This window comes from Antedon mediterranea, chromosome 8 (genome assembly GCF_964355755.1).
Source record: "Antedon mediterranea chromosome 8, ecAntMedi1.1, whole genome shotgun sequence".
Taxonomy (NCBI): domain Eukaryota; kingdom Metazoa; phylum Echinodermata; class Crinoidea; order Comatulida; family Antedonidae; genus Antedon; species Antedon mediterranea.
In genome coordinates, this window is record NC_092677.1 from 19,723,436 (window position 1) to 19,750,995 (window position 27,560).

The following is a 27,560-nucleotide window of genomic DNA, read 5'->3' on the forward strand; positions in this document are numbered from 1 at the left end:
ATAACTCTGTTTTTTGGGATAACCCATAAAGATAAAAGATTATTCTGCTTTTTTGACCACAATGAAGTTAAAATAGGCTTTGATAACTGGGTTGTCAAATACAAAATTTCTCATCTGATTTCCTGCAGTTTTGAAGTAATTTTAATGTAAATTACGAACTATTTTCTAGACACCATTCGACGAATCTTCATGTGGCGACTTGATTTTATGATGTATAATTAATTTGAACCAATCGCGATAGAGATTTTACGTCATGCCTTATCTACTACAATAACAAACAATTCTCAGCATGGCCGAAAAAAACAATAATGCGAATATGCAAAAGTAGTCACAGAAAAAGATGTAATTATTTAACAGAAATAAGTGGATTATACATTAAGGTTTTGGTCCTTTACAAATGTACTATAGAAGAAACGAACCGAATGTGCAAATTAAAGGCAAAAAACTAGATAGTTTACCTGTCAATAGCTGAAATATAATGTCACTGAAAGGGAAATTTGTAGCCATGCCTTCTCGCACATCGGCTCCCTCCTACACTTAGCTGACATGCCGACCATGATTATCTAGGCCAAGGTAATACATTTCAATAATCTTCAGTGAAAAACATATTTAGCACCTCTTCATTGTAGTGCTGATTACAAAACCCTTATGTAAAATTTCATTAAAAAATCTTTTAAATTGATCTTTTTAATTTTTTTAAAATTTTTTAAATACTTCAATGACCTGATATACTGTAGAGTGAATATAACAACATGAAAAAAAGATATTTTCTTTGACTATAGTCGCCGCTAGGGTTGTAAGTGTTGAGCTAAGTTTGTTATTACTGACAATATTTTCATGTTTTAATTTTAACAGTCATGCAAAGCATCTACTGAAGTTTTTGAAGAGCCATTTGTTCACAGATCTCTTGGGCGATGCGATTGATGGAGTTCAAATTGACAAACCAAAACCAATTTCTTGGTAATATACAGTTTTCAGCTAACATAGTGTATATGTCGAACCACACAAAAATATTATTTCTCTTTAAAGTTTAAGCTTTAATATTCAAATTTATTTGTTTCAGGTATCCAGATGAGTTAGCTTGGCAGTTGAGTTTAACCCGAACCAATATCCGCAAAGTTCCAGGTCTTGAAAACCTCCATAAATTTTTGGTTGAGGAGACAGAAAGCGTAAGCTTAATTTCTTTGCTTGAACCTCTGATATATTTGCGATTATTGTATTTAATTTAAAAAGATGACATGCCATGTCATACATCATTAAAATGCATTTACCATGATCTACAAATTACACCACTGATCAGCGGACCTTCAACATTCTTTCGCATCTACTGTAACTCTGTAGTTTTTAAATAAAAGTCTATTGCATTAATTTCTTCACACATACATCCCTTGCCGAATGAAGTTCAAAACAACTCAAATGAGAGCCTAGCTGGGAGTTGCAGCAGACCAAACAGGTGTTTGCGCCATGTAAAAAAACATAAATATTTAGGAACAACGTAGATTGTGAATTCAACTGGAATGCTAAGACTTTGAATATTGTTAAAAAATCTTTCTCTGAACTCTTTCAAAGTGAATAATAATGTACTTTTTTTGTTTTACCAGAGTGTTATTCTTTAAGTATTGTAACTTTCAATTGTGTTGTCTGGTACACTAGCCTTAATGCTAATAATAACAAGAAACTTGACCATATAATAATAACTGCAAGTAAAGTAATAGGTAGAAATGTCAATGTTATTGACGTAATATACAGGCGGGATGTTATTAGCCAAGTTAAGAAAATAATGGATAGCTCACACCCGTTAAATGATAAGTATGGAGAATCCATCCTTTAAAATTTCCAAACCTGTGATGGTGACCAGTGTTTTTTTCTCTTTTTTTTGACATGAACCACGACTTTTATTCAATTTCATATACAGTTTAATGCATCTTTCCTTTTTCATTATTTATGCTCTTTTTTTATTTTCCTTCTATTCTATCCTACAATTTGGTCAAAAAATACACAATTAATTTTTTGTTCATTAGGGTAACATAAGTCGCCAGGAGTTGGTCAGCATGATTCCACCATTATTAATGGATGTCAAACCTCATCACAGAGTACTTGATATGTGTGCAGCCCCTGGTTCAAAGACAGCTCAACTGATTGAGATGCTCCATGCAGAACAGACTGAAGGTTGGCCAGGTATACCAGTAGAGACATTATTTTTACATTTTCAATAAGGTTTCATACAATAAAAATAGGTGATCATTTTATTCTAAATGATCACCTATTTTTATTTTATGAAATCTTTATTATTATTATTATTATTCTTCTTTCTGTACACTATTTTGTGTAACAATTATCTCAAAAAGTTGAATGTCAATGATGACAAAAATTTCACAATATCTTTCAAACAAAAACCTAATCCTAATAATCTTTTCAGTGTGATCACACAACCGTGATGTCAATTATACGCCATTTTGTGAAATCACATTATCAATCATATTTCCATAACTCGTCATAAAATATCAATAAAATTCACTATACGCACTGCACTTCTACATGTCAAATTTTCTTCTAAATCATATATTATATTTATTCTTCATACAAAAAATTTGAACATGATGTGGGTCCAGTAATTTCACCTATATATACAGTGAACTATAACGTATACTGTATACAGTATATTAATAGGCACAATTGCATCTGGTCATAGGATGGCATACATCAACATTTTGCGATATGATTTTAACGTATGTGCATGTTTAAAAAAATTTAATGTCAATAAAGTTATGAAAATGATCACCTTTAATGCGTAACAAATTAAATTCTAGTTTTTATCTGAATTTATATGTTTTACCTCTTTTGATTTGGTGGCCTCAGGGTAAACTTACAGGATATGATAAGTATTGACCTTATCCCGAACAAGTCAAGTTCATTCAGAATGTGTGATATTTTCCTGATCCCGGCTGGATGGACGATTCTCACCTGGATCATGTGATATCCCAAATTTGCAATCTTTTCCCAGTCCCGGCGAGATGGCCGATTCCCACCCGATCCCGGTGTGATTTGGGCATCCCTACGGGATCCTGTGACATCTCGGTGCGATCCCAAATTTGTTATGGGGAGAGTACAGCAATTAAATGAATTATCTATTTAATCTTTGTATAAATTAATTACAGAGGGATTTGTCATGGCCAATGACTCTGACAACAAACGATGTTACATCATGGTTCACCAAGCCAAGCGTCTTAATAGTCCATGTTTTATGATTGTCAATCAGGATGCTAGTCTCATGCCTACGTTAATGCTTACAGGCAAAGAAGGAAACAAATATCCATTACAATTTGATCGAATTCTATGTGATGTACCTTGCAGGTATGTGAGCAGAGACATTAAATAAAGCGAAGATCCAAGTGTAAAAAGAGGTTTTGATAGTGTCTCATTGCTACCTCTCTACAAACTTAATACACCAAGCTAAAAAAATGTGGTGTACTTAGTTTGTAGAGAGGTGGCAATGGGTGCTCTCTAAACAAGCTCTTGGACTTCTGCTTAATACTTAAATATTTTAATTTACTTTTAATCACTTGGATAACATGAAAAGACCAAAAAAAGAATTAAAATGCACACATGTTCAAAGTATTAAAGTAACAACTTAGGGACATTCTAGGAAAATGCAGCTATATTCTTATATTTGTAGAGGTAAGTGACTGTGATTTTCAGCATAAAGATCAATGGATAGGGGTGAAAAAGATGAATGGATAGGGGTGAAAAAGATGAATGGATAGGGGTGAAAAAGATGAATGGATAGGGGTGAAAAAGATGAATGGATAGGGGTGAAAAAGATGAATGGATAGGGGTAAAAAAGATGAATGGATAGGGGTGAAAAAGATCAATGGATAGGGGTGAAAAAGATCAATGGATAGGGGTGAAAAAGATCAATGGATAGGGGTGAAAAAGATTAGGCCAGGCCTAACCCTGATCATATGCATGGCACTTTATCCCAGCAAAGAATTATCATCGTGCTCATTGCCTAGTCAATGTAACAAACTTTAGTACAGTATAAATTGTGCATAATATTATTTGTTTTTTTCTTTTATATGTAGTGGAGATGGAACATTACGCAAAAACTACATGATTTGGAAGAAATGGAATCTTGGTAGTGCATTGAACCTTCATAGGTAAGACGAGTATTAAGACCATGGTCCTTAAACTTACCTATGAAGGTTCCTATTTAAAAAAACATTCTAATCATGATGTTGTATGTACATACTTTGTGACTTTGTTATGTTGTATGTGTATGTGTTCCTTGGTCAATCCATTCTTTGTAGAGATCAATAAATTTGTCCATTAATTATGGGGGTGTTTATTATTTATAGAATTTATAGACTTATTCCACCATGCAGCCGAACGGCTAGCATGAGCCTAGATTAAGAACTTTAAATAACTAATATGTTATCCGCACTTAGCGACAGTCACATATTTTAACATACATGCATTTTGTATTTGCGCTAATCTTGTTCTAAAATTAATACTATATTTTATATAATTTTATATAGTGGGTGCATTAAGAGAGAGTAATTTTATGTTGTTGATTTCTATGTATATTTATCTTTTGATCATTTAGTTTACAGTACAGAATTTTGTTGAGAGGAGTGGAACTTTTGAAAGTTGGAGGTCGCCTTATATACTCCACTTGTTCATTTAATCCTATTGAAAATGAAGCAGTTGTAGCAGCTATCCTTCACAAATCTCAAGGTAGATTTAAATCTTATTATTCGTACATATCCAATATAGGCCTACAATCTATCCAATGTTTTTTTAATTTTATGTAATAATGTTGTGGTATTGATTTAGGTTCACTTTAAGTGTGTGAGGCTGAAAATGATATAGAGAAATGGAAATCACAGAAATAATTGAATTTTTATGCTCTTTGTAATATCTAGATTATAAGAGAAAATATACAACCGTTACAAAGTTCCTTGTACTTCAGTCAGTTTTGCAATTTTGGTAAATCTGCTGGGAGGGGTTCAAGTTGATTCTTAGCTAGAACATATTCCTATTCTTTTGGATTTAAGTTGACACATTTGTGTAGACATTGTTATCCAAACTACCACTGGAGTGGGGGAATTAATGCGTTGTCACTATAAGTAAGCCCAAAACAGCTTCTTCTTTGATTCTGGGCATGATCTTGGTTCGACCACACACTGGCCATCTCAATCTTCCTGTATGTATACGAGGCCCTGTAAATGAGATGCTATAGAACCAGGTGCCCTATAATTTTACCCTTAATTTGCATATTTCAGCTAACTGGCTTCACCAGAATGGCAAGATGTGTGGTCGATCGTGTGTGTATTTTTGTTTGTTTCTCCATAAGAAGGAATATAAACATATATAATCCGAACAATTTAGAAAAAAAATTAACTTAACTAGCAGTTGGCGTTCTATAGTACCCTATATTTTTACCCTTAAAGGGTGGTTCCGGGTTTAAAATGAATAGTAAAAAATGTAAAATATATTTGTTTGTCTCTTAAACGGTAAAAGTTTCAATTTATATAAGCGCCCAGTGAAGCAGAACGAAGGCTGTGAAATGAGGCCAGATTACAAGTGCAGCTACGGCAAAATCACACTGTGGTTACAGAATAGGAAATTCGTGAAATGGTCAATCTTCCGACGACTCGTTATCATTAACCATATCAATTACTTTTGTAAAATTATACTTATCTGATGTAATTTTAGTCGATCTTCCCATTTATAAAGTCAATTTTCTATGAAAATTCATCAAAACAGTGAAAAATTAGATAGGTTTGCACTTTACGTTTGCCGATTTTCGCACTGACTTAGGGAAAGCCTTCAAAATCAATGAAGCGTAACGTATACATTCCTGCTGAGCGAGACGACGATACACGTGCTCTCTCTGCCCCATGCCTGGCATCGTCACGTGATAAGCAGATACAGTATACAATACCAAACTGGTCGGGTCGAGTATACCCCGTCTATAATCACAACATGAACGATGTACAGTATTTGATTGAAGTTCGACTCGACCTACCGGAATGGTATAGATAATATAGCTCGAATGAGGGAGTTGGTATATTTGTATAAACATAAGTATTGCTAATTTTAACAAGTGTAGCCTATAGTAAAAGGCCTGGTAGTATCCATTCGCATAGGGTCTACTACACTAGCTAGCTCAATTTTTAACTGGGCCGGATCGGCTAGGAGGTCTCCTTCCTACTACCGGTCTACTTGCTTGATGCAGTATCCGCTTTTTTGGAGAGTAAACTAGGCCTATTTTAGGCCTACTTATTAATTAGACGATCGGGACACCATACGTGCGGACGGCGATCGGACCTTGTTTTGCCTCAATATTTACAGCCGATTTTGTAGAACGTTTTAGGTTTAGATTGTTTAGGAGTTTGGTTGATAGGATGGGTTTGGAATCCACTGAGTTTTGTTATTTATGGGCCAATCGTTTAGTAGTAGGCTAGCTAGGCCCATGATTCGATGGCCCCAATGTTTTAACGTAGCCATCGTGGCATGGAATCCCTAGTCAGAAATGGCTCTCACCCATGAATAAAATGATTTAGGCTAGGCCTAGCCTAGTACGTGAAGCCGATATACGATCTGTACTATTCAAGGTATAAAAATAGTATAATTTATGACTCCGTAATCTGTACTAAATTTTGTATTTCATTAAATGTCAAATAAATATATGCTACACTTTAGGCCCAGCTTAGAAAATCTACAAAAAATGTATTTCACAATGATCGGGTGGTCGTCGTTTGACAGGGGAGAGAGAACACAACGTACAAGCTTGACGTCGCGAGTTTGGAATCCACTGATGACGTGATTTTGTGAATATCTCATGAATATTAATGAGCTTCCCTAAGCTGCTGAAAAACAGACTTTCCATGAATTTACCCTAAAATGTATATGAAATTTAATTTTTTTAATCTCTCGTTATTACTTCTTCATTCTGACATGTCTATATTGTTATAATATTTTTTATTTAATAAATAAACGATATTTAAAAGCAATTTTAAACCCAGAATCCACCTTTAATTTGCATATTTCAGGTAATTTACATATGTTCCCAAGGTGTGACCGACGTGTGATTTGTGAAATTTCATCTCCACATCATGTGTGTTCAATTTGGAAAATAAAGATTTGTTTGCAATTTGTTTGACTTTACATTCTATATTGCCTAGACTATACCTGATAATAGAAAAATACCGTATAGTGGCCATTTTGGTTTTATGGACATTAACCTAATTTCTTCAACTACATTTTTTCTCCATTTTTGATATGTTGTTCTGATAGGTCTTTGGAGATATTTACCACAAAAATAAATTCTGTTCTAATTTTGTCTAGGTATACCAATTATTTTTACTACCTTGACTGCACAAGATAGCAATTTTTTTGCCTTTATCTAGTAATTTTACAAAATTTGTAACAATTTCGACTTAAAATCACGTCATACGAGCATGTCGAATTAGACAATTTGTGCACGTTTTTTTATGAAAAAGTTTAAAAATTTGTCAAAATTATGTCTTTTTTTAAATATTTCATCACATTTAAAAGAGTTGCTCATCTATATTCTACGTATCCAAATTTCTTCAACATGTTAATATGTTGTTTTGCTCAGACAATTTTCATCCAAAATTGGTATCTTCGTATTTTATTTTGATGCCGTCATGTTAAAAATTAGAATTAAAAGTGGGTCCCATATTTTCACCTATGCTACACAATGTATAGTTTATACTAGGCCTATACACTTTGACACAAAATAGAGATCACACTGACAACAATGTTCTTGATCTTCAGATCATAATCGCATATACATTTTTTTTCTGTGCGCGTAGTGAGGATAACTAACTAACGAGTTCAAGTCTAGTACAGTTTATTATTTATGTTAAGAATAATGGACAAATTTAATTTGTTAATAAGAACTAAGACCAAAGACACTGTCAACTAGCTGTGACTATAATATAAAAGATTTCTTATTGGGCCTAATTTTTATTTTCATGTATACTACTTTTTGACATGCAGGAAGTATTGAACTAGTGGAAACATCGGCAATGCTTCCAGAATTACGAAGAATGCCAGGGATTAGTTCATGGAAGGTAAATATATAATCAGTTTAGTGGAGGCTACATGTTATTAAAATGGAGCTCCACTCAGACTTTCTCAGCCTAATTCTCAGATGTAATTGAAACATTAAAATAATTTGCAACCAACCAAAAATGCTCAGCCTGTGCCTCCTTGCTCAAAACAATGATAAAATTCATCAGTGATATCGAGAAGTGTGGCGCCATGAGGATTGTTTGCTAAAATAATGTTTGAATTTAAATAAAAAAGCTTACGACAGTTCTTAGGTACAATTTTTTTTTAAATGTATAGCGTACTTGACGAATCCTTTGTCCATTAAATCATATAATAAGTTGTAAGGTGTCCATTATTCTACGTCGTACGTAGGCCTAGTTTGTGGTAGCAAATGCCAAAAATACCATCGCCATGTTCGAGCTTGCACTGCAGAAATCTGGTTTCCCGAAAACAACTTTTTACAGACATCATATTCTCACTGAAAATGCTCGAATTGCCGGACCAATCACTTCCCGTTATCACTGACTTGTAATTCACAGTGTAACGCTCCATGGCAACAAGCTATTGTATGTTATTGAATTTATTGAATCCTGAATCAGTGACGATGTTAAAGTTAATATTGCAGTGTTTCGTAATATTTGGAGCTTTTTAACTACCCAGTCCGGTTTTCAGAAGTTACTTTCCGTGTTTTGGACATCATCATTTTTCTGGAATTGGGTATCCCGGTTTTTATAATAAATTACAATACATTAAGAATACATAAAAAGTCTGGTTTGTGGAGAGTTGACTGTATTTATTATTATTATTATATCAAAATTTATAAAGCGTCAATTCAAAGACCGAGGTACAAAATCAAAGGCGCTGGGCATGTTAGTAGTCGAAAAAATGAGTTTTGAGCAATTTTTTATATAAGGCAACAGAAGAGCAGTGTTTAATTTGTGGGGGGGGGGGGAGTGAATTCCAGAGTGTGGGTGGAGTGAATTCCAGAGTGTGGGTGCAGCAAAAGAAAACGATCTATGACCAAAGGTTTTAGTGGCTATGCGTGGAACAGATAGTAAAAAATCATCAGATGATCTAAGAGTCCGTCCAGGAACATAGAAGGTGATTAATTGACGGATGTAAGCAGGTTGGTTGAAAAGAAGTGCTTTAAAAGTAAGGAGCAAGATTTTAAATTTGATTCGATTGTCAATGGGGAGCCAGTAACAGGTGAAATGTGAGAGCGACGGTTAGTGAACGTAATGATACGAGCAGCCGAGTTCTGTAGTCGTTGAAGACGATTAATTTGAAAATTCGGAAGGGCATATAACAGAGAATTGCAATAATCAAGACGAGAGGAGATAAAACCATGAATGATAGAGGATCAGGGGTGGCGCCAGGATCTTCCCGTCGCGGGGGCTACATTCCCCGCCAAGGGCCCCCGGTGGGGGTCCAGGGGGCGAAGCCCCCTTGAAGCAACGCGTTCTAGCGTCATTTGAGGTCATTTTAATCAGATTTAGGGTAGCCATTTTTTCTATTTTTTTATAATGCATAAATAAAATACTGCGTGCAAAAAAACGATGCGCGATGACTGTTTCAATCCATATTTTTCAATTTAAAAAATAAAAGTTCAAAGAAAATTTAGAAAAATAGAGTTGGAGGTCCCGGAAATTGGACTTATTATACTTCAAAACATGAAACAAAATATATAAGTCCCTATCAAGGTTGTGACTGAGCTAAGAAATGTTTGAAAAATAGAGATGTTAGGTCCCGGAAAATGCACTTCTTGTACTTCGAAATATGACCAGCTTTATTGTTGGGGCTGAGCTAAGAAACTGTTTAAAACTAGAGCTGCAGGTCTTCAAAAAATTGCATTTTATACTTCGGAAACATCAGGCCTAGAGGCTTAAAAAACGCAAGCGTAGACCTTTTTCAGTCGGGGAAATAAGTTTATTCCTCCCAAGTGTATGCGTGCGTACCATCTGGACTTCCGAGTGGTGAGAAATTCATGACATTACAAGACATTGAAAATGTAATAACTTAGCTATAATAAGATGTTGGCTAAGCGAAAATGGCATGTTTTTTTGTTTAGTAATGGATGAAAAATTTATTTTAGGTGCCCCATGGTACAGAAGGTTACTTGTAAATTAAAAAATTGGTGAACATACGAACAATTAACATAATTTGTTTTTGCTGTAGTGTAGCGTACGTCGACGCAGTACACGATGTAACCGTCAGTAAACTTCGGCTGGAAAATAACTACAGTACACATTTTGGTCCCTGGATGGAACATGATATCACGCGTCTCGACCCAACGTTGAACGATTCGTACAAAGGGATACCGCCAGACAAGTGCGAACCTAGCTATTGTTTAGTAGTAAGTTAGATCGCTGGCAATAATGAATGCATATAAAGTGCATAATATCACTCTGACGTACTCTCACGGTCAATGAAACGTCGCGGTTTTCTAGGCGCTGAAGCTAGCTACGAAGTAAACGCGAACGCTTTTTACTGTATATTATATTCCCCGACAAAAAGTACCCGTGTTCCCTTCGGTAACCGTCGGTAAACTTCGCCTGGAAAATAACTACAGTACACATTTTGGTCCCTGGATGGAACATGATATCACGCGTCTCGACCCAACGTTGAACGATTCGTACAAAGGGATACCGCCAGACAAGTGCGAACCTAGCTATTGTTTAGTAGTAAGTTAGATCGCTGGCAATAATGAATGCATATAAAGTGCATAATATCACTCTGACGTACTCTCACGGTCAATGAAACGTCGCGGTTTTCTAGGCGCTGAAGCTAGCTACGAAGTAAACGCGAACGCTTTTTACTGTATTCCCCGACAAAAAGTACCCGTGTTCCCTTCGGTAACCGTCGGTAAACTTTGCCTGGAAAATAACTACATTACACATTTTGGTCCCTGGATGGAACTTGATATCACGCGTCTCGACCCAACGTTGAACGATTCGTACAAAGGGATACCGCCAGACAAGTGCGCTAGCTAATGTTTAGTAGTAAGTTAGATCGCTGGCAATAAATGAATGCATAAAAGTGCATAATAGCCCTCTGACGTACTCTCAAGGTCAATGGAACGTCGTGGTTTTCTAGGCGCTGAACAAGCTATATGAAGTGAACGCGAACGTTTTTTACTGTATATTATATTCCCCGACAAAAAGTACCCGTGTTCCCCGACGGGGGGGGCTAGGCTCCCCGACGAGGGGGCTAGAGCCCCCGTAGCCCCCCGCTGGCGCCACCACTGTAGAGGATGTGGAGCGTATCGAAAGAAAACGTCGAATGTGTGCAATATTGCGAAGATAAAAGTTTACTGATTTAGTAATATAACTGATGTGTGCTTGCATGTTTAGGGATTCGTCAAGTTTTATACCAAGATTAGTAACTAATTGAGACGGATGTATGAGTGATGAGCCAATAGTAATAAAATGGGGTGCTATTTTGGTACGAATATGATTAGTACAGAAAATGATGTATTCAGATTTATTATCATTTAATTTGAGGAGATTGGTTGAAAGCCAGGTATGGATGTCTTTAAGGCAATTCTCAAGGCGTCAATAACAATAAGTAGATTATGTGGATCAAAAGGAATATACAACTGAATATCATCAGCGTAGAAATGATAAGAGATGTTGTGACGTTTGATAATTTGGGATAAAGGAGATATGTATAAAGAGAAAAGAATCGGGTCCTTGAGGGACTCCGCATTCCATATATTTAGGCGACGATCTAACACCATTTATTTCAATGAATTGTGTACGGTTTTGAAGATATGAAATAAACCAGTTCAAAACAAAGCCAGAAATGCCAAAATAAGAATGAAGACGATCAAGAAGTATTTGGTGGTCAACTGTATCGAAGGCAGCAGATAGGTCAAGCATTACAAGTGCAACTGCTTGCTTACTGTCCATAGCAACTGTTACGTCATTTAGTATCATGAGAAGAGCTGTTTCAGTACCGTGACCCTCTTTATATGCCGATTGGAATGGGTCTAACAAATTAAAATTAATAAGGTATGACATTAACTGTGTGGAGACAACTTTCTCAATTAATTTGGCATGGAAAGGTAAATTTGAGATAGGTCTAAAATTTTGGAATTTTTCCGGGTCAAGTGATGGTTTTTTCAAGATGGGAATGACACCAGCCGATTTTAGCTGGTTGGGAAAAAAACCAGTGGACAAGGACAAATTAATAAGGGAAGAAAGTATGGTGGCAAAAGCCTCTTTACAAGTCTTCAGAAGTGGAGTGGGAATGGGGTAAAGAGAGCAAGACGCCGAAGATGAGGAGGAAATGAGCTTAGCAATTTATTTATAATGAAAAATAGTTTGTGAAAAGCACCTCTATTCGGTGCAAATTGTTTAAGCTAAAATCGCTTTAATTGTTTAAATTTTGCTATCTGACGTTTTCAAGGCTTATTTAGGGATTGTTTTTTTATCGATGACCATCAGAATCTCACACACAAAAAGAACAGCTTTAGTGAATGCAGCTATACAAAATATGTAAACTAACATACTGTAATGCCTAGATAAGACCGCATGTATTTTTTGTCAAGAGGATCACAAAACTCTGAATAAATAAGACAATGACGAGTACAATGAAATTTGTAGATATTGTTTATTGCTCTGAAAAAAACACCATGGCCATTCCCAATGAGATACATCATATAGATATTTTCCCCCGAACAAATAATTAGGCCTACAAAACTACAGTAAGCCTAGCTAGGCTAGGCCTAAAGGCCGTCCACGAGAGGACATTCACCACGAGCTACTTAGGTAGTGCATTGTTTCTCTCTTTTTATCATAATTTACCGTAAAACCAAGGAATGAGGAGGGGAGAGAGAGAGATGCACGCCCGGCTTGATCGGAAAAACCTACCCCGTCCTCGTTCAGCTGCTGCACACCAAACACATGGAGCTGGAAGCTTGTATGAATTATTGTTCTGCTCCTCTTTAACCTCGAGTTCAACACTTTTTCCAGCAGCCCAGTTTGGATTTTTCAATCAACCGATTCTGAATATTTACAAAATATCTGTGTCTTTCCTTCAGAAGGAGGAGTGCCATGATTATAGCTGCTATCAAGACTCGTATCACGATGAAGAGGGTATGAAGAAAGGCCACTAATAACCACGAGTAAAGCAACCAAAGAGACCAAAGAAAATATCGAAACGTGCAATTAATTTCACCTTCCATATAATAAAACTGCGCGTCACCACCTCCTCCTCCTCTCTGACGATCTTCTCTCGTCGTCTCCATGTTCGCGATATACTTTTTTTGTGAATAAAGTTTTGTGGTATTCAAACGTTGAGAGCGCTCTACTCCATGTTGATCACACGTTCATTTAATATTCAGCGACCGTTTAAGATAACTTCACTAAACTAGGCCCGGGGGCCTGAATGATAAACGATCCATCGGGTTGCAGACAAATAAAAATAGTCATTTAATTTTATTTTAAAAAGATAAATTTTAGGGGAGGCTAAAGCCTGTTTATCCCCCGCCTAAATCCTCGCCTGTTAACCTAAATTTGCTGTAATTGTCAATAAATATTTATCTAATTCAACTTAGTACAATTTAGTATGGAGGATGAACCCATGTTAAAACAGTTACGAGCAATTCACTGAAATTTGTCCTTAATACGAATTAAATACATGTGAATATAACTTTTTGTCTTATAAAAACCTACGTCCTTGCGTAAATGTACGTACGCTCTTAAGATGGCTCTCCTATACAGGAAATTTGGCATAAATAATTTGAAATTGTCAACATGTACACAGACCAAATAAATACAAACACCATGTAATTCTGTAGCCAAATATAATTGTCATCATGAGAATTTTAAAATAAAAAATAAACACTCTAACCCTAAATAAAGTTACATCTGATGTAGTAGGCACAGAATGCCTAGCGATTGCTATTAAAAATGCATATTGTTTCCATTTCATTTATTTTCCCAGCAAACTTAATTAAAATCAATATACTCAATATGTTATAATAAATAATTTGATATTCGTAAAAAGTACTTTTAAATATGGTCTTACGAACTACAATACCAACACCGCTAAATAATCAAAATACATACATTGAATAATTCAATTACTTGTCCCCATTACGATGTTTTCTGTGCAACATCCCTATCACTAGGGCTAAGCTGTTGAAAGTGAGGCGTAAAACTTCCTTTATTGCGACTTTTAATTATCGACCAAATAAATGAATGGCAATTTGGGTAGAAAGGATGAATTTCAACACGACCACCCAACAAGTATTATTAGTATACTAAAAATACGGTATAAAATACCGTAGTTTATACCATATTTTGAGCAGTTGCAGCCCAGTGGTTGACATGATTTCATGTGTGATCTTGTACAAATTGGCTGGAAAATATTGATAGAAGTTGGTCCAGTTCAGTGAGGTGATGTTAGGAAGTTGGTCCAGTTCAGTGAGGTGATGTTAGGAAGTTGGTCCAGTTCAGTGAGGTGATGTTAGAAAGTTGGTCCAGTTCAGTGAGGTGATGTTAGGAAGTTGGTCCAGTTCAGTGAGGTGATACTAAGAACTTGGTCCAGTTCAGTGAGGTGATATTAGGAAGTTGTCTAGTTCAGTGAGATGGTATTAGGAAGTTGGTACAGTTCAGTGAGGTGATATTAGGAAGTTGGTCCAGTTCAGTGAGGTGATGTTAGGAAGTTGGTCCAGTTCAGTGAGGTGATATTATGAAGTTGGTCCAGTTCAGTGAGGTGATATTAGGAAGTTAGTCCAGTTCAGTGAGGTGATGTTAGGAAGTTGGTCCAGTTCAGTGAGGTGATGTTAGGAAGTTGGTCCAGTTCAGTGAGGTGATGTTAGGAAGTTGGTCCAGTTCAGTGAGGTGATATTAGGAAGTTAGTCCAGTGAAGGTGATGTTAGGAAGTTGGTCCAGTTCAGTGAAGGTGATATTAGGAAGTTGGTCCAGTTCAGTGAGGTGATGTTAGGAAGTTGGTCCAGTTCAGTGAGGTGATAATAGGAAGTTGGTCCAGTTCAGTGAGGTGATAATAGGAAGTTGGTCCAGTTCAGTGAGGTGATATTAGGAAGTTGGTCCAGTTCAGTGAGGTGATATTAGGAAGTTGGTCCAGTACAGTGAGGTGATGTTAGGAAGTTGGTCCAGTTCAGTGAGGTGATGTTAGAAAGTTGGTCCAGTTCAGTGAGGTGATGTTAGGAAGTTGGTCCAGTTCAGTGAGGTGATATTAGGAACTTGGTCCAGTTCAGTGAGGCGATATTAGGAACTTGGTCCAGTTGAGTGAGGTGATGTTAGGAAGTTGGTCCAGTTCAGTGAGGTGATGTTAGGAAGTTGGTCCAGTTCAGTGAGGTGATGTTTTGTAATAATGTGACAACACAATGTTTATTTTCACTAATTTACAATGTGGCCCTTGGCTGGTCATGGCTATCAGTAATTGGATTTTCATCTCTTTTGTCATAGTTCAGCAGCTACCAAAAAATGAATATATACGTATAAATAGCATGCTTTCTTCACACACGTACCCTCTAGTGAGTGCTCACAGTTTATATATCATGTCATAGGAAACATACATCCAATTTTGTCCACATACGTCATCATACATGTTACATGTGTTAACGAGTAATAAGTTTATTTATTATACACCAGGAAAATCAATTTAATTGTTACATGTACTGTATTTAATTGTAGGTTCTTGTTGATGGGAAGGAAATACATACACTTAATGAGGTGCCTGAAAATGAGACTCGTTATCGTACTACTATGTGGCCTCCTGAGAATGTTGATAAACTGAATCTTCAAAGATGGTATGGTATATGGTATCAAAATACCCATTCCCAAACTGCATTTTAATTAAATTTAAGTACTATATTGGCCTATTGTAATACTTTTCTTCATTTATTTAAACGGTAAAAATGTGAAATATAAGTTATTTGTAGTGATTTTAGCAACCTGCTATAAATCGTAGAATGTATCGCGCGCGGACTGATATATTCATTTTTTTCTGTGATGCGCCCACTTTTGATCGATTGTGAAGGTGAAACAAATGGAAGAACCGGGTCCTTCCCAATTTGTATTTGTATTATTCTGCTAAAAAGGAAAAGACAATTAATACAGCAACTAGATAACGCCAAGCTAAGCCTAAATATAGCCTACAAATGTTCATACATTACCTACAAAACTAAGCCTTGCTAAGCTACTTAGGGACTGTATTGTTTTTCTCTTTTTTTTGTAATTAACCATAAAACATACATTTAAGATGTTGTCTAATGTTTTTAAAGTAATATAATATGCATTATATTTACAAATCTTAAAAATTGTAGGGAATGGAGCTTTAAGAAATTTTAGCAAATTGCTCTTTATACTGGGTAACTCTATAGGTAATTGTGAATTAACTGGTAATATCGTAAATAAAAAAATGTACCTATGTGTAGTATAATAATGTGCACATTGTGATCGTTCAATTGATATGTGCTGTATGTATCACAGATTAATTATTACTGAACTGCAATGACGTTAAGTCTAAAAATTGTAAACAAAGATGATTTCACTATTTTTTGTATGCAAAACGTTAAGTTAATTTATTTTCTGTAAGTGCATTATTTTTGTTCTACACAGTATCCGAATGCTACCACATCATGAGGATTCTGGAGGTTTTTTCGTTGCTGTAATAGAAAAGACTGACCACCTTCCATGGTCCAAGTTAGGAAGGGCTAAAAAAGGTACATAGAAAGGCATTTTTTTCACATATATATTTCTAAAATGTTAAAAGAACACAAATGAATATAACCTAGTGATAAACCCATCAGGTGATACAAACTATCAAAACATGGAAGTATAGCTCTGTGAAACATTGCAAAGATAAATATATATCTGTGCATGTGGTGGTGTCTGCAGCATTACCATGATGCCACACACCTCAAACATTATTGTTTATTGAAATTTGTGTAGCAAAAAGGACATTTCAATTAATAACTAGATTTAAGTCGTCACTATGACGAATTTAAAGATATTGATTGATTGATTTTGTCAGAATTTTAAATTATTTTTGATTATGAAGGATAGGATCTTGCTAACCCAAATACAATAACCGATATTAAAATCCAATCAAAGATCCCTCTGCGTATGTCATAAACCACCCTTGTTACATAATAATTAAAGACATTAAAGTTACTTTTTCTCTAGATTTTATTATAAAATCATGCGTATAATCTATACACTAAGAAATAAAATTGAACAAACAATCCAAATATAAAAAATAAAATCTTGTTTTGTTTCATTTCCCAAGGTGAGACTCGATCTCGGTACCTTGAATGCTATGGACGTGAGCACATACCACCAAGCCATACATAACTGATTAAAAGTTGTAGAAAGATTCCTCCGTGTATTTACTATGCAGTAATCACTTTGGTGCAGATTATTACATACTGCAATGAATCATAATTTTTTATTTTTTACTATGACAACATCTTTAAACATTAGTTTCTTATTTTAGTCCAAGAAAATGTCATAGTTTGTTCGATTGTCGAAATTAAAATTGTTTTATTTAATATGCAATTAATGATGACGTAATCAACTTGTTTTCTCTTAATTTCATAATAAATCATACATATGATACATACACAATTCAATGGATATCAAATGATTTTTTTTCGCTGTAATGGTTAAATCAGCCTGGTGGCTAATGGTGATCTTAAATTAGTATGGGCAAATATTATTTATATTGCCTTAATTACGCTACCTTTCATTATAAGCAAACTAGGGTAATTAAAAGTTAGGCCATCCACAGCCTATCTGTTCTGCCTTGTTTACTTTTGGTCAAATGTGTTGCACATTGCTATTGCAGCACAATACTACACAATCAATTACAGTTTTGGCCGCTGTACAGCTACTGTATGTTAGTAAACAAGCTTATTGAAGTACTTCTGTATACACCACAACTTGATAGTTACATTGTATACTTGCTTGATAACTCCTCCATGTATTTAAACCATCAGCAAAGTTTTTAAATTGACTTTTAAATCAGATAATCTACGATATATTACAATACCTATGAATTAAATTGTCCGACAGTTCATCTTATGTCAAGGCTAGGCTTAAAATTAACGTTCTGAAAAATGGTATAGTCTGTTACAGGGATTAATATATACAGAAGAGTAAATAATAATATAAATAAATACTAAAACAGGAGAATTTATTATCGCCTGAAAATGGTCTACACTGATTTTTTTTTTAGGTAAATTCTCTATTTTTTACCAGCCTTACTGTTCAGTCAGGTATTTACCCTTATTTAAGAAAACTCGAACGTATTTCAAATGCAGCTTCTCCATTTTACAAATGCTCTTATTTATCTTAGAAGAAACACATTCACAAGCAGAAGATGCAGACAATAAATCTGAGGCCTCACAAATAAAAAAAATGGAAACTGATTGTGGTAGAGACAAGACTGATATTCCAGATAAAAAAAGAGAAGTTGATGATCATTCTGAAGCTGAAATGGTGTAAGTAATGAAGAATACATTTTTTTTTATTAGGATGCAGCATGAATCAGACCTAAAAGGGATCGCGCTGACACTCCTCTGCGCTCCTAAAAACGATCTGAGGAGAGCAAAATATACCACTCCTTAATTTTTCCAGACAAAAAGTACATGAATAGAAATTTTCCACAACGGCGAATATAAATAGAATTTTTCAACAATGAAAGAGGCACCGGTGAACTAGCTATACTTCTAATTATAGTAGCAACGCTGTGTTGATCGTACTAAGTATGCCGACAGAAATCCCTATACTGTACGTAACCGTGCCTATTTGTTGGACACATGCCAAGAAACACAGCTTAATAAGAGGATGATGAAAGGCATCTCTCTCGCATGCTTTTTCTTCCTCCTAGGGAGCTTGAGAATATCGGTGGTGTTGTGTGGGGTCGGTTTTTAAAATCAGACCAGTAGGAGGCTGCCAGCTACTCTTTTTAGCTAGCTTAAGGGGTAAACAGACGATCGGGGCCATCATAGAGATGATCAAGCTCATTTTTTTATGGGCCCTATCGTCTTATATGTTTGGCCCGATTGTCTGAGGCGTTGATCCCGATAGTCTCAATCGTTAGGCCCGATAGTCTTAACATTGGGCCCAATAGTCTTAACATTGGGCCCAATAGTCTTAACATTGGGCCAGATAGTCTTAACATTGGGCCCAATAGTCTTAACATTGGGCCCAATAGTCTTAACATTGGGCCCAATAGTCTTAACATTGGGCCCAATAGTCTTAACATTGGGCCCAATAGTCTTAACATTGGGCCCAATAGTCTTAACATTGGGCCCAATAGTCTTAACATTGGGCCCAATAGTCTTAACATTGGGCCCAATAGTCTTAACATTGGGCCGAATAGTCTTAACATTGGGCCCAATAGTCTTAACATTGGGCCCAATAGCCAAGTGTATCCCCTTCCAATATTGTTTATAATTGAGTTCTCGGCATACATACCGATTGGATGAAGTGAAATATTGTGTTGTTACAGTAACCAAAGTATTGATCGTATGTAGGCCTATGTAAGACCCACTCTGACCAGGGAGGTAGCAATGATTCCCGTATTCGATTTGGACTTTTACAGTTGGACTTTTTCCTTGATTTACCTTTCCGTTAAGTAATTAATTAACGAAGTATTTGAGCGTTGAGATTGTTCTTAATGAAAAAGGTTGCGTTTTGTTAATATTTTCTACAGTTTTATATATTTTTATCCTTATCACCTGATTACATATATTCGATCCGTCTGTGAGTCGACCGTCTGGACGTGTCTATTCCGTTTCCTAATAGCTCTGCCCGAAAACGCTCATAACTAAGCATGAAAATTCCGCCGCTATTGTAGTGGTGGTTTTGGGATTGTTTTTTACTATCCTAAACATTGTCTATGTGCAGTAGTATTCCTTTAAATTTACTAAAATGATCACAATGATGAAAATGTAGTAGACCTCGCTTTTGAAACTCTATGACATGGATGGGCAACAGGTTTTCCAAGTACATGGTTTTTCATGATGTCTGTCATAAGTTCATGTAGGTGCTGTTGGAACACTCAGGCCACAATATCTGGTTGATCTTGTGCTTGTTGGCCTCTGGAAAAAGTAAGAAATATGTCTGGTTTTCCAAATTTTCTTGATAATTTTTTGGCATGGTGCGTGGTGATGCTTTAAAAGAAGATGGTCGCAAAATGATTTTGCCGGGTTGTATATTTTGTATTTCAGCCTGATTATTTATGTGGTCCTTCCTTCATACAGTTCAACACGCAAATCTTTCTTTTCTGTTTGTATATAATGCAATCTGCTGGCTTCTATGCGTACGTATGCATCAACTATATATTGTTGGAAAAGCTTTCCAGCGTAGAAAATTGGAGAGAATGATTGTCGAATTGACAGGCGAAGGGCATAATATTGAATGCATGATGTAATTTTGTGTCTTTTTTCTGATCTATGATGTTTATCATGTTGCATGTCATGTTGCCAACCCAATTGTTATTTGTCTTTTTGTTAGTTACCGTAGTTCATTTTTATACTGGGTGACCTCTTCAGTCAAAGACTGATATCCCAACGGTTCCACTGTCTTAACCACTCGGCCACTCACTCACTCACTCCAAACGGATACAATATGGGGTAAACCATGGGGTCAATGTTTGACGACATTTAAGAGATATGTTGGTCGGGTTGGTTTTTAGGATGGAAAAAACAATGTCTCGGTTATGTGAAGGTGCACCGTTTGGTGATGCAAAGATAACCGCTATTTCATCTTGTGTTGAATCATTATATCAGCGTTGTTCACCACCTTTTAATATGTACATGGTAACAACAGGAGGTGGTGTTCCATTTTGATGTGATATACGACATTGTTGGGCTTCGACTTCTTGCGTATGTTTGTCTTAAAGACATTTTGAAGTGACATGACATCAGGAAGGCATTCTTGATTGGCAGGTTGTTGCATCCTGGCTTGAAGAGCTTGGCTTGATTCTAAAGTGTACAGTTGGCTATAGGACGGCATAATGAAGTGAGCCAGACCTGTGGTACACTTGACCATGAAGTCTGAATGCATATGGCCCACAGCATGTTGGTGTTACAATGCTGGTTGCGGATATTGGCTTTAAAGTGTCGAGTGGTGGGTCTGTTGTATAGGTTTTTTAAGTTTGAGTGGGTATGGGTTCACTGGTGGTAATTTAACTTTGCCTTTGTGGCAACAATTGTGGTTTTCTTTTTGGAACTGAAGTGTATTGCAGAATGGACATTTTGTAGTTACTTTTCCAATGGAAAAAGGGTCGACGTTCGATGGGAATTGTCGGGCAATGAACTGATCTATGTGTGAAGTATGCAACTGATGATAACAGGCAATGTGTGTTGCACGATGTGTCAATCTGCTGGTACATTGTTCTTCAGTTTCTGTATTGGCTATATGTATCCGTTTTAGATTGGCACTTTGTTGCGAGGGAGTTCTAGAACTGGTGACGTTTAGACATGATGCCACTATCCTGCTTAGTTTTCTTTGGAGTATGAACTAATTTGAGTTGGCCGTCTGGTGGCAAATGAAGTTAATATACAGGTAGAAAGTTTACCATATTACTTTGGTTGGTATATTCGCCGTTTTAATATACTTGGTGGGTGTAGTATGCATACATGAGGTTTCAGATACTCTTTTTAGAATTTTTGTAGTCATCCGTGAGTTGTTTTTTAAAGTGACAGTTCGTTGGCGACATTTTCTCTAAAGTCGTTGAAAACTTTGTAGCTGTGCATGTTGTTGCCGGTACAATTTTCACTTACTATGCAAGTTCTCTTCTGGCCATGTGCCGAAGTTGCTGTAGTTTCGTAACGATGTGTGTAGCCTGACAATGGGCAGGTTTTTTATTAGATGACATCTGAAAAATGATATGTGTATATTATATAAATAAGCACGGTCATGAACCAGATACGGTAGGGTCTAATCTTAATTGCCGAATTTCTAAAGACAAATAATTCACATTTTAATTGCAGTCCTTCAGATCATGTGTTCACGTGCAGCGCAAAACTATTTTATTTATATTTTTAATATATTATTAAACAAATGCAGTTTGGTAGAATTTAAATAAATTATATATGAGACTTAACTGTAATCAACTAAAGCGTATGTAACAACCAAGTATAATTGTGAGTCCATCAAAGTGTGTTCACGCGTGCAGCGTAATATATTTGATTTTTAAAATTTACTATACCTCAAAAATACTGTCTAAATATTAAAAGTTTTTTAAAGGTTTTGCAAAACAAATAAAATGGAGTTTTTGTAGATCTGTTTTAAAAAAGACAAAAATTTCAATAAATCATAATTATAAAAGATTTATTTGTGAACATCTATTTAGACCAAAATTAATTTTACACCTGTTTATCGTGGTTAAAATTTGCACAATACTATACCTATTTGTAGTCATAAAACTGTATATACAAAATTGCCATTGATCTTCTTCGTTTTATCACAATATAACTCTACTCAGACTGTAGGTGTGTATTAATGCCTAAATGCAGTTCAGCGCCAATTAGCAATACATTTTAATCACCATGTGACGGTTAAATAATGAATAGATTTTAAAAATCGCGAGCAGTATATATGGAGTCTATCAAATCATGTGACCATGCGCAGTGGAGAATATTTGCGGCCGGACAGGTGGCGTTTAAAAATCGCGGGCAGTATATGGAGCCAATCAGATCATGCGATCACAAGCAGTGCAAAATATTTGCGGCTGGACAGGTGTGCATTTAAGCGAGTGACTGCAAGCGGTTGTTGTAAATGAAATTGGTATGAAAAACTGAAATTGAAAGTAATTGATAGAGTTTTTAAAAACTTTATTTTGTTAAATATAACAATGTGTACAAATACCTTTTTACCATATGATTCCCTAAATCGACCCCAACCCCCTCCCCCTCACCTAACACACATTTGGATTCGTTTTATTTGTGTGTTTTTTGTGTTTTTTTGTTCATTTACATTTTTTTTTTCATGGTTTTTTTTATATTTGGAATTTTTTTTTGTGTGAGGTTTCGTATCTTTTTTGCTAGTTTTGTAATTACATTGCGGTCTATTTTTTATTTTTAGCTTTAACCGCTGATACTTAATTATTAGATATGTCGCGGATTGAATTCAAACGTACTAAGCATTGATATCACTGAGCCAGTGTTTATCCTTAAAATTCAAGAAAGTGACTCAGCCTATTGTTTGCGGCCCATCAATAAACATCAGTGTGCCAAATGTGAGCACGTACTGTTCAGTGGTTTTGAAGGAGATACGTAAAATATGTGAAAAATGTCACTGTACACTGACCATCATACGACCGTCACACAACCGTCTATAGTACCGTCATAGTACCGTCACACAACCGTCTATTAGTAGCGTCACACTACCGTCTATAGTACCGTTTACACTAACAGTTACATCATTGTCATCTACGGTCGATATCTTTACATGTTTCAATGTTCTAGAAATAAAATGCAAAAATGATCGACTTTTTCTTGTTCTTACAGATTTCCTCATCTTTATGGTTTCAAATTAATTATTATTTTTCAATATATCACCGGGTGGTTTTAAAATTTATTCTGTGCTGTTAACTTATATCTAATAAATATATATTCTTTTTCTCTCAATTTGCCAGAGTCCACTAGTAATTTTTATTGCATATATTCTTAGTTTATTATGGACTAGCAATTATATCCGCCCCAGACCGGGTTTCAAAATTAGTTTAAAGCCTTCTCAGTGCATAACCCCAGATGCTAGTATCTCCCTATACTCATCAAAATCCCCACTATCCACTCAACCCAAACTCCCACATCCTATCTCCCCACCCCCTCTCCCACCAAATCCACAGACTTTTTGAAATGTAGTTTAAAACCTTCCCGGTACAATTACAATCATTTTGATACCTCATATGTATGGTTACGCAGTAACAACAATTTGTATAACGAACAAACAAACACAAACGTACAAACTTTCTCACTTCTAATATAGATAACATGTCTTTCTGTCTACTGGTGTTGTTTTTGTCTTGTACATGACAGAATAACAATTTAGCATTGTGCAGACTTTCAGGTTCTCAATTTTAAGATAGGCTTCCTATTTCTTTTTTGTTTTTAGGTCACGTGTATTATTCTACATAATGATAATAGTAATTAAATTTTTTTTTCAGACCGAAATGTAAGAAAATGAAATATCAAAATGTGTATAAAGAAGATCCATTTGTATTCTTTAAAGATGATGTTGAAATTTGGCCTTCAATTCAGTAAGTATGTGTTTGTTTATATAATAGAAGTAGTGAAAATTAAGAAATATATGATAAACCTCTCTTGACACTAAGAGCCTGCTTTACAATTTACACATGTAATTTTGTTGCGTGTGGTGTAAATTTTGCGATAAACCAGCTCAAACTCATTAGGTTTATTTTTCATTTAAAAATGCTCATGGTGACAATTATATTTGGCTATTACATCATGTTTGTATTCCTTCGGTTATTTATGTCATAGTTCCTGTATTCAAGAACCATCTGGGCCATTCCAAGAGTGTACATATACATTAATGTAATGCGATGTATGTTTTTATAAGACGTAAAGTTTTATTCAGATTCGTATCGACAAATTTCAGTAAATCATGCGTAACCTTTTTTCAATGGTTTAGAAGGTGGGTTCATATTTTCCATATTAAATTGTACCAGCAATAAAACCATTAGGCCTACTAATTAAGTTAGGTAATTATTTATTGATGATTGAAACGAATTTAGGTTAAATGATATGCCCCGAATAGAGGTGTTTTTCACAAACTGTTTTACATTATAAATGTGCATTGCTTATACAAAAGTTTAAAATATGCAGTTGTAAATCATAATAATGTACATATCTCTATAAAATTATCATGGTTACTGTTGCAACTAATTAAAACTACCAACCTTGAAATTTAGAAATTGAAATTTTTTTCTTTTTTTGTACTAGATCACATAGAATGCATCTTGCTCATCCTTACCCCATTTACTCCCTAATCTATCAGATTATCTTTTGGATGTGTTACAAATATTTTAATTTTCAATGTCTGAAAAATGTGGGTCTCTTAATTTCATCTATACAGCATAAATCTGTTACAGTTCATCATCGAAAAGTGTCCATCATGATTAAAAATTATGGTTCATTTCGCTATTACATGCCCAAATTTATTCAAAATCATTTAGATGCACAGAGATATAATCAATTGTTATATAGTGTAGAAAAATTATTTTTAAAATGTTGATATTCTTGAAATATTAATCAGTATGCTGCATAAATAGAATTTCCATAAAGATATTTTAAATGTTCCCAATGATAAAAATCATTTGTTAAATTTGTCTTTTATAAGTGAAAATATAATTATTTTTGTTATAACTTTAATCAAAATAGCCTATTCAAAGTCCGATTTTATTAATTTTAATATTTCATGTTTTTGGGGACAATACATATTTATTATATCTCCTTTTTGTATCGAATAGGTCTTTTTATGGCGTCATCGATGAATTTCCTCTGAATCAGATGTTTACACGCTGTTACGTAGGCAAGAAAAGAAATTTGTACATGGTTAATTCTGCTGTTTGTCAGATAGTGAAATTGTGTGAGGGAAAATTAAAGGTGAATAACTTTTATCTTGGGAAAACTACAGGTCCGATTTTAAAACCAAGGTATTTTTATAAAGAAAGATTAAAAAGTTTAAAATAAAAAAGAAAACCCCTCCAATTTGTTTATATGTTGTAGTTGACACTTGGAGCTATATATTTTGTAATAATTTTCTTTGTTTTTTAAAATTGGAACTTTATTTCCAGAAACATAGCTATTTGAAATGTGGGGCCTCACCATCTTTTGGACAAAACCGCTAGTCCGATGCATTTAAATTTCTGGCTCAACTGGCTAAAAATTATTAATTTAAATTTAAAAATGCATTTTTGTCTTTGTGAACTGAGATGGAATGACCCAAATCTGTATTTTTCTGTTCTTATATTTTGAACAAAAATTCATACACAATCAATGATTAGAACATCTTTAAAGCACATATAACAATTATCCTTATGGGAACTTATTACAGATCGGACATGACCAAATGTTGCACTATTTGAAATGGCTTTTGAAGTGTTCTTTTTATTTTGTATTTAAATAATAAGGTTATTAATTGTGGTGTTAAAGTGTGGTCAAGAAGTGATGCCAAAGGAGTGGAATGTGACTTCAGATTAGCTCAAGATGTAAGTTTTTCAATATTATATAATATAATAAAAATCTAATTTCCATATATGGGAGAATGAGAAATTCTAACTTAAAGTGAACCTCCACTCAGACTTTCTCAGCTTATATTTTGTTTAAGTACAGTACTGACTACAAATCATGTACCATAACCCGCGTTTGTCGCGCGTGTAAAATATGTGTAATTGCCGCGTGCCTGTATTTGCCGTGTGGACCATGACGTCATCACTTTGTAACTTTTTACTGGTAAAATATGGAACTCCCGGTACGACGCCCGCGACAACACACACGTGGGTATCAGTTTGTTTTGTTTCTATTGTTTAGGCCTCTACCATCATATTTAGGTAATCTGAACCCGCCCGTTACTGTATGTAACAAAGTTTATTTTTTCTCTATTGTTTAGGCAAACAATAAATAAGAAAGTTTATAGAATTGATTCATGTAAATTGTTTTTCATCGGGGTTTTGTTTAGAGTTCACGTCGTATTATTTTATATAATGTGAGGCGTACAGTGAGAAGTGTACAAGGTGACCGTGTACAACAGGGAGGCTAGAATAGAGAGCTACTGTACCTAAGCCCCCCCACAAAAAAAAACATATTTAGCGATCTTTAATAGCTCAATAAATAGCCTAATAATAGTAAAATTATAAAATGATGTTTCCTTGTATTTTCGTAACCGTAAGCCAAATATTTAAATTAAAATACAGCGCTAGTGTTTTAGGCCAAGTACAGTATTCGCTCAAATAACTGTGACTGTGAATGGGTTTTCCGCCGCTCGGTGTAGAAAGTACAATTATTACGTTCTTCTAACACGTTTATTACATGTCTTTTAGTATATTTCTATCTAACATGTCTGCATTGTATACTTGCTTTATACATTCTCTGCTTATGAAACGACTTAATAAGTTGCTAAATTGACGTTTAAAGCAGATATTTGTCTGACATCAGCCCATGTTTATAATGAAAACAAAACAAGGTTCCGAAAATGGTACAGTCCAAAATGAGGTGTGCAATTAAATAATATCAACGTAAACATATGCGCACGGTATCGGGGCTGTAATTATAAGAGAACTGATTTCCCCTGGACGGGAAATGGTAAAAACTTGTACAGTATTTATTCGACCTCGCTTCTCTCTCGCTCTGGCTGTGTGCGGAGGAGAATCGCTCCAACGTGGTTTCGTGGAGCGATTAATGGTCCAGTCCGTAACGGGGGTGTACATTAGTTACCGCGCTAAATACATGCATGTCAATACTGGCGTTGTAA

The 27,560-nt window shown here is 35.2% G+C and overlaps 2 protein-coding genes across 2 annotated transcripts in view; one reads left to right on the top strand and one right to left on the bottom strand.

Annotated features, from left to right (window-relative positions):
• LOC140057082 (enoyl-CoA delta isomerase 2-like) overlaps positions 1-27,560 on the bottom strand; it is a 442,575-nt gene that overhangs the window by 161,420 nt on the left and 253,595 nt on the right. The gene's annotated exons all lie outside the window — the stretch shown is intronic.
• Positions 1-27,560, top strand: part of LOC140056248 (RNA cytosine C(5)-methyltransferase NSUN2-like) — a 41,581-nt gene that overhangs the window by 5,231 nt on the left and 8,790 nt on the right. Inside the window, exons 4-16 of the mRNA XM_072101552.1 lie at positions 856-960; positions 1,064-1,169; positions 2,022-2,178; positions 3,159-3,354; positions 4,083-4,157; positions 4,604-4,734; positions 8,029-8,102; positions 15,747-15,862; positions 16,674-16,777; positions 18,412-18,556; positions 24,235-24,327; positions 25,558-25,693; positions 26,221-26,298. Coding sequence (XP_071957653.1) covers positions 856-960; positions 1,064-1,169; positions 2,022-2,178; positions 3,159-3,354; positions 4,083-4,157; positions 4,604-4,734; positions 8,029-8,102; positions 15,747-15,862; positions 16,674-16,777; positions 18,412-18,556; positions 24,235-24,327; positions 25,558-25,693; positions 26,221-26,298 — 1,516 coding nt within the window. The remainder of the gene's footprint in view (positions 1-855; positions 961-1,063; positions 1,170-2,021; positions 2,179-3,158; positions 3,355-4,082; positions 4,158-4,603; positions 4,735-8,028; positions 8,103-15,746; positions 15,863-16,673; positions 16,778-18,411; positions 18,557-24,234; positions 24,328-25,557; positions 25,694-26,220; positions 26,299-27,560) is intronic.